The 12169-nt window shown below is 34.5% G+C and overlaps 1 protein-coding gene across 2 annotated transcripts in view; it reads right to left on the bottom strand.

Moving 5' to 3' along the window:
- Positions 1 to 3369: 3369 nt before the first annotated feature.
- The window catches only part of VPS13C (vacuolar protein sorting 13 homolog C), a 174369-nt gene continuing 165569 nt past the window's right edge, over positions 3370 to 12169 (bottom strand). Inside the window, exons 81-83 of one of the 2 annotated variants that reach the window (XM_055319705.1) lie at positions 5834 to 5957; positions 4368 to 4448; positions 3370 to 4056 (exon numbers count right to left, since the gene is read on the bottom strand). In XM_055319705.1, the coding sequence (XP_055175680.1) occupies positions 3955 to 4056; positions 4368 to 4448; positions 5834 to 5957 (307 nt within the window). In that variant the 3' untranslated portion in view covers positions 3370 to 3954. Of the gene's footprint in view, positions 4057 to 4367; positions 4449 to 5833; positions 5958 to 12169 lie in introns of those variants that run through there. The other variant, XR_008663727.1, reaches the window with a different exon arrangement.

Here is a 12169-nt window from a genome sequence, read left to right as displayed (position 1 = left end):
CTGAATCCTCTTTGTGTTCGCTATTATCCTATTGGGTACTATCAAGGTAGAGGATCATGTGAGCTTATTTCATTACTTTTGAATTATTTTCCCACTAGAGGTCAGTTCTAAAAACTTTTCATCCACCAGATATTTACTTAATTAATATACAAAGCAGACAGAAACCATGACTTGGTTCTAATTTGTATTTTTTTCTCCAGAGTTTTTGCAAACCTTTATGATGCATCATCATCCTATGGTAACATTTCAGCCTCCTGAATGTCAACATCAATTACTTTGAACATTTATCAGAACAATTTTCCAGCATAATTGTAAAATGGAACATTGACATGATCTGAAGTAGAAGAAAATTCAGTTCCTCCTCCTGTATTTTAGTTTTTTTTCTAAAACTTGGGAAGCAACTTTAATAAATTGGTAATTTTGGGGGTATACAGATTTACAATCTCTTATCTGAAACCCTTCAACCAGATAGAATTCAGAAGATAGAGCTTTTTAAATTTTAGAAAGGCAATATGCTTCATATACCACAGCTTCTACACCTCCAATGAAGTCCAGAGCAGTACCTCATAACTGAATATATTAATTTTGCTGCAGCACAACTCATTTAAACCAAATATAATAAATACCAAAATTAGCTTTATGTCACTTCAGTTGAGTTTTTGATCAAATGTGTTTACTTCAAATTTATGAAAAACTTTTTTAGTTTTCAGAGCTTTTTGAATTTTGGTAAGGGATCCTGGGTCTGTCAGGTGTAAAAACAAAAACAAAAAATGCAAAAGTCCTTTCTAAACGCTTTTTCAGTTCTAAGAGATCCACTATGTTGAATATTTGAATGAAATAGCCTTATAACTCGATACTTTCAAGCATGACTTCAAAAGAAGCCTACATTTTTCCACTATGGTCACAATTACCAAGAGAAATGTGATCCCCCATTGAGTTCCAGTGGGGGATCCAGTGAGTTTCCATTTCTGCTCCAGTGAGTTTCCATTTCTTTTCAGAACCAACACATAACGTGTAGTAAACTCACTTCCATCAGTAGTAGTGGGCATTCTGGCAGTAATTCTCAACCAAAAGGTCTTGTGCCTTGAGGATTGTTTTCTCCCTGGTAGAAAGATGGTTCTTGTAGCTCTGGTAGTAATTACAGCTCCATATTTTAAATAACATAGACATTTGTAGAGCTCTTTTCTAATTATATTAAGTCCAGAGCATTAATTTTTAGTCCTGGCTGTGCCTTAAGAAATGCATGTGGGACACTTAAAAATACAGACAGAGGCAACACCAGATCAATAGACTTAGAGGAAAGCGTACAGTGTCTTCCCTCAAACATCATTCAAAATATGAAACACATGTAAGTAAATCCATCCTAGATCAGATTTTTCATATGATACTTTGGTCTCTGCACCTTCCAATGTTTTGTTCTTTCTTATTTTGATGCCTCTACTTTGCTACAGTCCACAGCACGCACCTGTTCTTCTTTATTGCATAATCCAGGACTGGGAGAGTTTTCAGATTTGTAGTCTGATCTCCCAGTAAAGGGAGTAGAGGGAGGGGAAGAGAGAGAAACAGAAAGGAGCCTCCCAGACTATCATGCAGTCTAAGAAAGGTTCTGCAAGGCCACTGAAGAGTCTTCAAGCCAGTTAGCTATCAGAGGAATTCCTGTCTCCCAGGAATGGGCCTGCACTCGTATCCTTGCCATATGCCATCAATGACTAATAGAAACAACAGAAGGCATAACCCCAGTGCAAAAGCAGCCAAAGATTTTGAAGTGTGGGAGCAGGGCCCTTGACAAATATGTTCTCTGTATTCCCCCTGCACTGAATACCTGTGCCCGAGATGTGGTCAAGGGGCTCAGTACTCTCCAGGAAAGGCTTCCATTCAGGAGCATTTTTTTTAAATGCTCTGTAACTATTAATTTCCCACTAGGATAGGACTGGAAGAGGAAAGGGGAAAGACACAGAAAGTAAAGGCAAGTGTTATTTGAATATTTAACACACACCTACAAAGTTTTCACACTTGTAAACAATGCACCAAATATTTTATTTCTCTCAGTAGTTCATATGCAATTAACTCTCAAAGCATTTTTAAAAACACAAAATACATTATACTTTACCAATGAATTATTTCTATCCCAGAGGATTAAATCAAATTAAAATGTTACAAACATTTGAAAGTTTATTTTTACCTCAACTGAGATGAATTTAAATATATCTATAAAAAATTTTAGGTCAATGTTTTGTATATGCCATCAGTATAATATGGTTTCTTAAATATTTAGGACGTTGTCAATAGCTGTGATTCCTATGAAATATATAATCAAAAAAAAATAAAAAAGAAATATATAATCAGATATCTCAAATTCCTGATTAAGTCAAATTTAAAGATACAAAACACTAGTGCATTTGCTATGAAATTCTGTTTATGATGCTTCTTTTAATATACTGCAATTAACTACTGATACAGAAATTCTGTTTAAGGCTAGAAGTTTTATATATGACACGTTCCTTCACAGAAAAAGAAATGATGTTGAAAAGGCAAGGTCCACCATACTGTATCAGAGATCAAGTACCAGATAACTGGTACCCTAACTGATATTAGGGTATCAGTTGTTATATCCTCTTTTTGGAGTCTATAGTAAATAATAACTAGGAAACATTTTAAAAGTTTTACGGCTTTCTTACAAAACAGACATAAAGTTTGTAGAAACTTGACCACATATCAACAAAAACAGAGCAAATCAAGTATGTCCACATCTTCATTTCTTCAATTCGGTGATTTGAAATAAATGTCACATTAAAAACCATGAGCAAATATAAAGATTCATTCAAGGAAATTAAATACTTCTCATCATTTTTAAAGAAACTTTTATACGCAGTATATCTCTGATCAGCATAAGTAAGATGTGGAAAGGACAAAAATAAAATACTGTACTGAACTGATTCTCATAAGCTTGCTCCCTCAAAGGATACACTTACCAGGTATTTTCCACAGTGTTGTCATATGTGCTTTATTTTATTTTTATATAAAATAACTAGACATTTTTCATACTTCTTAGTAAGTATTTAAAATACATTTCAAGGTATGCAATAGGATTAAGCATTAGTTTATGATGCCCATAAAACTCTTTCAACTTATAAAAAAATAATTTCTAGAAATATAAAAATATCAAGCTTTTCATATTTCTGAGTCTCGAAAAACAAAGTACACTATTTTCATGTATCAGTGTTATTAATGTGCTACTTAAGTTCATCTCAAAAGAGCACGTAAATAATTTCAAAAGTTTTATGAAGGCTACATTACAGACCACAGATAGTTTGAGATTTGATTTTCCATATGTTTTTATATTCTAATGCAAGGAAGAAAAATAAGCACCAAAGTAAAAAATGTTTTTATTAGGAGAAAAATAATGTTTTCATGAAGAGAAAACAGAAAACATGTCATCTCTCCCTTTAGTGGCTTTTCTTCAATTATCTGATTTACCAAAAATATGACCTCAGTTCAATTACTGAACAAAAAAGTACCCTTAAATAAAATATCCAACATGTGTACAAAGGTTTGTCCAAAATCTCCTAAAGAACACCAGTCATTCTAAGCTTTTTTCTCGTTCTTCAGTAAGAACTTTAATTAAAAACAAGCCCATTGCCCTTTGCTTCACAACTTTAACGTTAATGGAAATTCCACTCTGAGTTGAAAGTGTTATTTCTTTGAGGGCCTGACGCATATAGGGGGCAGCGTAGAAGTGAATTGCTGACATAGACATGGTTACAAAATTAGAGTCAAAACTAAAGGGGAAAAAAATGGAAAATCCAATACCAGTTACCCTGGAAAAGAATTCAAAAACTAAAGGATTGCTTTAAAAATTCTCTTTAGCAAGATAAAGAAGAGTGATTTATAGACAAGACCGATAGTTGGTTTTTCTCCCGGGAGCAGCCCTCTGGGGCTGCTTTAATAGTGTGATTAAAATGGTATTTGGGGCCTGAGAAGTTTCAGTGATGACTGCTTCTTCAATTTTTGCTGTTGTCTCATTGATTGTGCATCATCAATGGCATTATATGCTTTCTGTAAAATAAAATATTTACTATGAATGGTAAAGACAAGTACAGGCTCATCTATGGGTAAAGGCAGAAAAGCAAGAGTTGGAGCTTTCCATAGAGGTCCAACAGCAAAGAACAAGAATACACTAGTCCATAGGTATAATGCGAAATAAGACCCTTATGCCCTAGTGAGCCCACAATATATTATTTTAAGCTAACATATCCATCCAGAGTTAAAACTGGAAAATCTTTTGGGAGAAATAATCAGTATAACAGATTAAAAAAATTCTTCCAGCTAAAAAACAAAGGGGGCATTCTGTAAAGTCAATTGTTTACCTCTGCTGTGGCGGCGTCCTGCAGGTAAATGCTTCGGTAGCCATAACCAGCACTGTCTTTTTTGTGGAATAGTCCCTGCTCCTGTTTCAAAAGAAACAATGACAGAAAAATTATTCTGGGGAAGAAAAAAAATGATATCCTTTAATTGGATGCTTAAATGTCAATTCTATTTTATAACCAACAGACTAACCAAATATCCATATTCAGGTATGATAAGAACTAAATCATTTCAGTACAAGGATAGTTGTTCCATATGTGAGTTGTTAGAATTTATGAAATTGGATGAGTACACATCTATCTGGGTAAAATAATGGCTTTCTACAGGCTATGATAAATAGCCTACAGAAACACCACTTGATAACTCACCACATCTGACAAATCAAAAAACCCTTCCTTCATTTCCTTGGCTGATAGATAAAATTCTTATATAATGTAAAACACATTGAGTCAATTCTCACCACTGATGTGAAAGAAAAGTGATAACTGAGGAGACAGTAATATATATGCAGAGTGACACAGTTTTCCCTGGTTTGAAAACTATGTTTCATATACCAAGGGGTACTTTCAATTTCGACGCTCTACAATGAGGTAAAGTTGAAATGCAAAATGGTATTGTTTTACAGTTCTTTTATTTGTAAATTTGTATGAAAAGAAAACATAAATTAAAGGATAATAGTACCTGCATCTCTATTAAGTTTTATGATAAATGTTTTTCAGATAGTTCCAATAACAGGTATCATTATTGTTTAGGAGAAAATACACATTCCAAGAATAACCACCCTCAGAATGACAATTTGTAGTTTTTTTTTTAAAGGGGTGAAAATAAATTTATAATATATATATAAGAAAAATGATACATTTCAAAGTAAAGTGAAGCCTGAGAACTATGCAAAGGGTTGGGGTATCATTTCTGTTAATCACTTGCTATGTAATTAAAAGTTCTTCCTTAGAAAATGATGAGAAGGAAAGACATGAAAGTATTATCATATACTTAAATTGTATTTACATTTAAGTAAATACATTTAATGTATGTACATTTAATGCACTTAAATTTTGTAAGTGCCAAATGTGATAAAACATGAGTGTTTCAGGTATATTTGTAATAATCTCCTAAAAGCCTTAAAAAGGGAATCTTCCAAAAAGCATTTAAGATTACAGCAGAATAGTTATTCATATGAAGTAAAAAAAATAATTCTTATTTACTAATGCTTTACTCTACAAAAAGGAAGCATCCACATCTTAATTCTACTTGACATAATCAAAGACTGTCAAAAGAATACAGCACAGAAATAAATTGATTATACATCTTTCCTTACATTTCACCATATTATAATAACAATAATATAATCATCACAATGATCCTTCAAACACTTTGTGTAGTTAACTGTAAAAGACAGCCAGAAAGCACTGGTTTCCACTCAATTAACAAAGTCTTGGCTCTAAACATGTAATTCATGTTTTTTTACCTTGACTGGAATTTTTAGCATGTTTCCATGGACACTGGGAGGAAATACAAAATCTTCAAATGGACATTGCCAGTCTATGGACATATGGCCTAGGATTTCAACTTCATTTATACACAACACTCGCCTGTTTTTCAAAAGGAAACAAAAGCATGCAGGTAGTCATAAAGATAGTTCATTATTCTAATATTTCACTTTGCTGGACGGCACAGGCAGTATTCAGTAAATAAATATAACTTGGCACTAAAAAAATATGCTTTACATTAAAAAAAAAAAAAGCCTAGGTAACTGTCAAAGAGAAAATATGGCACCTACCAACTAACACAGCAGACTTTCAAAAGTTCCCCTTCTGCCAATCTTGCAAAATTCAGAAAAGTGTCATTTTTTTTTAACTGACCAAAAAACTTAAATCATCTTTGAAACACATAAGGAACAGGCTGTACTCTCGCCTGGGAAGCAATAAAGGCAGAAGCCCCTGAAAATGTTTTACTTGGAAAATTATTAATTGCTCTTTACTGTCAATCATCTATGCCTTCCAGTCAAGAAAGAATGTGCAGGAAATGTCACAAACCTCAAATGTCAGCAAAGATTCACATTAGGCCTACTAATAAATATCAGGTTTGAACACTTTAACACTAATGTACTGTATCAGAGTGAGTATCCCATTTTACTTAATAGCAAGGAGGAGGAGATGGGAGTGGGGAGGAGGAGGAGGCAGAAGGGAAAGAAAAAGAAAAGAAAAATCACGGAATCCTTAAAGGACATCCACACTGATTTCCCAGTGTGTGATTCAGATTAATTACTGATATAACCATACTTGATTCTGATTACAGAAAGCATAACTAGGAAAGTAAAGGAATTGTTAATTCTACAAATATCCAGGGTGCTAGAGAAACCAAGAAGATAGTATTTCTGCTTGAGAGGCACTTATAGGTTAGAAGGGAAATAAACATGTAAATATTCTGACAGCAAAATAAGATGAGTGCAGAAGGACAGTGTGCAGAAAATTATTCCGGAGCACAAGAAAGAGGGACTGATTATGTGGGTAAAGTATGTGGTATAAGAGCTGATTCTTGAAAGAAAGGAGTTCTCTACGTGGGAAAGGGAAAAGATAGTCCAGACAAAGGGAGCAGAGCACTAACATAATGGAGGGTACAAAAAAAGGGAGGGTTTATTTGAGGAATGTAGAGGTCTATAGCTGGAATATTACATATACACAAAGGTGAGAAAATTAGCTTAGTGCCAGATCTTGAAGGGTTTTTGTTGTTGTTGTTGTTGGGGTTTTGTTTTGTTTTGTTTTGTTGTTGGTGTTTTTTTTTTTTTTTTCAATTTTAGTACATCTTGACTTTAAATCTGTAAGGTAATGGGAAATTTCATGATCAAGTTTCCATTTTAGAGTCACAGCTCTAGTGGCCAAGGGAGGAGAGGAGGCATAATCAAAGTAGAACACTAATAGGATAGTCCAATCAGGGAACAGAACCTCAGTTAAGACAGTAGCTATGAAAAAGGAGGAGAGCAAGGTGGATTCTAGATGCTTAGGAGGTAGAGCTGAATGAACCTGGTGACTGATGCAGGGTGGGGATTGAACTAAACCTCCAGCACTATTTCTCAGCAGAGGAAGTACTGGAATTTGGGGCTGACTTGGGACTGTTGTGTACTGTAGGAAGTTCATCATCCCTAGTTCAAGGCTTCAAAGGGCCAGAAGTGCTCTCTCATCATTGTGACATCCTTCAACACCACTCCATATTCTAAACAGTCTCCAGGAAGTGAATTCCATCCCTTCACTTCCTGTTCCAGAAGAGAATCACAAGAGCTAAGAGTTCCAGATAACAATTACAAATCACTGTGTAAAATGCAAATTCACCATTCCCATTGTCTTCACATTCTCTCTTCACCATGCCAATAATAATATTGTTCTCGTAGCACTCTAAATCCTTTTCATTCTCTTCCTCCCATTCCATGTTTACCAGAGCTCAAATCTTGGTCTTCTATTTGACACACACACTCTGGAAAATCTCCAAGATCTCAACTCCAATCCTTATCCAAACTCCAACTATCTACACCTATGTTTATAATCTACATCTCTATCTGTCCCCTGGACTATTAAGGCATCTCTACTATGATATCTCAAAGCTACGTGAAATTCACTAAGTTTAAAAACAGAAACAAAAACAATCTTTTTCCTTAAATTACTATAAATGATAATACCAATACTCTTGGTATTTAAGCCCCAAACCAAAAAGTCCTCTTATATTCCTTTCTCTTCTAAACTCAAACAACGCCAAGCCCTAGTCTTTTCAAGGCTGTCTTTGTTCTTTTAGTTTAGGCCTTACTGCTTCCTATCAGAACCACTGCCACAGTTATGTGGTAGACAGAATTCTCCTATGGTCCCGAAGATTCCCTGTCCTCTAGTATATAGACCTGTACAATCCCCATGACTATGACTATGATGGATTTCTCTCCCATGATTAGTCTTTATTATAAGGCAAAGGTGATTTTAAGAAAAAGTTTATCTGCATGGGCATGGCATAAACACAGGCCCCTTTAAATCTGGGTTAGAGGCTGAGAATCCAGAGTGCTGGTTGCTGGACTGAAGAAGCAGAAAGCCACATGGCAAAAAATGAGGATAGGTTCCAGATGCTGTTAGCAGATACCCCGCTCACAGAGATCCAGGAAACTGGGATATTAGTCCTACAACTGCAAGGAACTGAATTCTGCCAACAACATTAAGTGAGCTTGGAAGTGGATTCTGTCCCAGAGCCTTCTAAAAAGGAAGTTTATATTTTGATTTAAGACTGTGAAACCCTGAGCAGAGAGCCCAGCCATGCCATAGCCAACTCCTGTCCTAGAGAAATTGTGAGATAGTAAATCTGTGTTATTTTAAGCTGCTAATTTCATGGTAATTTTCTATGCAACAATAGAAAACTAACTGGTCTCTAACTGGTCTCCCTGACTCCACTGTGATCCTCATCCATTTCAACATCTAAACTGCTGCCAGAGATCTTTCTAAACTGCAAACATCATCATATTAGTTCTCGTGCACAAACCTTCAGCGGGAGTGAAAAAAAGAGAGACTTACATGTGAGCTATGTGCAATATACCTCTATGTGAAAAGCTGCAATAATGAACAGTAAAATATCTATACTTTTTAAAAAATTAGTAATCTTCCATCACATTAATGATGAAATCTATACCCTTCAGATGTCATGAGCAGATACCTAGGACTTATTTCATCTCCCAATGCTTTCCCACCAACATCCTACTGTCCAGCCATTTCAAATGATCATACTGTTGAAAATGCCGTACTGTTTAATCCGACTGCCTGCTATTTAGGTGTATGAAAACTCCATACTCTGTAAGACAGCTCAAGCACATCTGCCCTAACACACTCCCCATGATACCTAGGTTCCCACCTTACTGAACCAAGACATTTTTCCTTTCCAGAGTCTCTGTATATCACTTTATCTTAGCATCTAGTATACTGTGATGTCACTAATAATGTGCCAGACCCTCCTTTAGATGAGGGGACAGAAGATATAACTTTTAACTGTGTCCCTATATCTGTCAGACACTGATAGTGCAATGGTCAAAATATGTATGTCCTCTCCCAAAGCATACATTGAATCCCAAACCCAGTGTGATGGTATTTAGAGGTGGCACCTTTGGGGGTGAGTAGGTCATGAGGGTAGAGCCCTCATAAATGAGATCAGTGCCCTTATAAAGGAGGCCTGAGGAAACTCCCTTACCACTTTTGCCATGTTAGGACACAGCAAGATGACCATCTATGAATCAGGAAGGGAGCCCTCACAGACACAGAATCTGCTGGCCCCTTGACCTTAGACTTCCCAGGCTTCAGAACTGTGAAATTAATGCTTGTTGCTTAAGCCACCTATCTATGGTATTTTTGTTATGGTAGCCCATACAAACTAACACAGAAAGTTAAAAAAAATGCCTATTCAGAGAACAATTTCCTAATGAAGATTACTAAAATACTAAGCAGGAGTTAGGACCAACTAGTGAAGATAGAGCCTGATAAATTTAGGTCATGAAAACTTGTATTTTTTTTCTAAAAACTGATAAGAGAAACAATTCAGACTAAATTTTACATAAACTCCAATATGGAAAAATTAAGAGCCTTATATATTGGAAAACTCAAAAAAGTCATTAAAATATTGATAATGTATTAGGTAAAAAGAGCTAATATTAATTTATAAAATGTTATTTAAATTCAGTAATAAGAATGACATAATAAAAAATGAACAAAGGGTATGAAAAAGCAACTTATGGAATAGAAAATATACATACATGATGAATGTATTAAAATGTTCATACTCATTAACAATCAAATAAATGCTAATTAAAACAAAGAACTATTTTCTGCCCATTAAGTTAGCAAGAACAAAAAAGTTTAAATAATAACACTAGTCTTAGCAAAACTCACAGGATAAAGAGCATTCTCTTAAACTGTTGGCTGTATGCAAAAAAATCAATACAATTGTTCTGATAAAACAAGTTAGCAATATATAAAAGAGTCTCAAAAATCTTCATGATTTTCAGATCAGCAATCCCACTGATAAGAATTCATCCTAAGGAAATAATTATAGAAAAAAGACTGAGTTGCAAAGATGTGTTTATAATAATACAGTACTGGGAGGGAAAAACTGAATATCAAATAGGAATAAATAGCATTTAAATAAGTCATAGTATATCCATAAATACAATATTACAGTCATTAAAAAGTATGTTGTCTATGAATATCTATCTAATGGTCTGGGAAGATGATAATAATACATTGGTGAAAAACCTAGGTTAGTTAAATATACCTAACGTATTTTTGTACATAGTTTTCACTAAATGTACTGCAGCTGGCTGTGAAATACATAGTTTTTACAAAATACATATGTAGCTGGATGGTGGGACTGTTGGTAAAGGCTGTTTTTAGGGGTTATCATAATTTATGATTCAAACCAAAACATTTTTAAAAATGAAAGGGAGGGGATCCCTGGGTGGCTCAGTAGTTTGGTGCCTGTCTTTGGCCCAAGACGTGATCCTGGAGTCCCGGGATTGAGTCCCGCGTCAGGCTCCGGGCATGGAACCTGCTTCTCCTTCTGCCTGTGTCTCTGCCTCTCCCTCTCTCTCTATGTCTATCATGAATAAATAAATAAAATCTTAAAAAAAATAAAAATAAATAAAAATGAAAGGGATAGTTGCTAATTGGGACAAAAGGTGCAAATCAGCTCTGTTCTAAACAAACTACAATGTGTGGTTACTTTGTTTTCATTTTTTAAATTATTGTCTTTATCAGGGGTGGGCTAACTACAACCTGTGAGCCAAATCCAGCCCATGACCTGTATTAGTAAATAAAATCGTACTGGAAAACAGATACCCGCCCCATTCATTTACATACTGTCCATGTTTTCCCACCACAAGGGCAGAAATGAATAGTTGGAAAACATACTATGGCCCTTGAAGCCTAAATATTTACAATCTGATCCTTTAAAGAAATTCTGCTGACTCTTGATCTGTACTATCTACAATGAATAAGCATAATTCTAGCAATAAAAGAGTTATTTTTTAAACACCAACTTTAGAAGAAATGCTATTTTTATGTAATCATTAAAGGTAAAACAGATCAGCATAATGATAATTACTTCAGTCAAAGCATTTCCTATTAGAGTCTTCTAAAGCTACAAGGAGACTAAATAATTGTACTGGTCAGAAATATCTTACTAATTACTTCCCAAAAAACCTCTATAAGTGACTAGATTTAAAGTTATTATGATTTTTCATTTTACTTGAAGAAAAACCAGATATATAACATGTACAGTAATATTCCTACAAAGTACTTAAATCAAACAAGTTCTAAAGTATTATTACCAGAAACAACCCACCCAAAAAACCCTATTTTCATTACCTAGTTTTGAATTACATAAAAGGTATACAATTTTAAAATGAATTAACACATTACCATTGTAGCTAAGTACAACATATACTACAAATAAACACTGTTTTGAGTCTAATCTAATGCACAAAATACAAAATTATGGCCATAAAAATAAATGATTACTTGTCCAATCAGTAAAAAAACACTTTTTAGATTGTTTTGCGCATATTTTTACTTAATGGGCAAATCATGTGACTGGTTAACTCCTTGAAAAAGTTTGTGGTTTAAGTCTGAATCCTATCGTTTTAGTTTTCCTTTCTCTTCTTCCAGCCAAATATATTTCAAAGCAGTAGAGTAAGGAATCTAATGCAGATTTTTGCCTATTGTAAATACTCTGCCTTAATCCTATTAAAGTACATAACTTAGAAGGTTCTGAAAATTGTTAACATTTAATA

Source organism: Nyctereutes procyonoides, unplaced genomic scaffold (assembly GCF_905146905.1).
Source record: "Nyctereutes procyonoides isolate TBG_1078 unplaced genomic scaffold, NYPRO_anot_genome, whole genome shotgun sequence".
NCBI classification, from domain to species: domain Eukaryota; kingdom Metazoa; phylum Chordata; class Mammalia; order Carnivora; family Canidae; genus Nyctereutes; species Nyctereutes procyonoides.
This window is presented reverse-complemented; position numbering and strand designations above follow the sequence as displayed.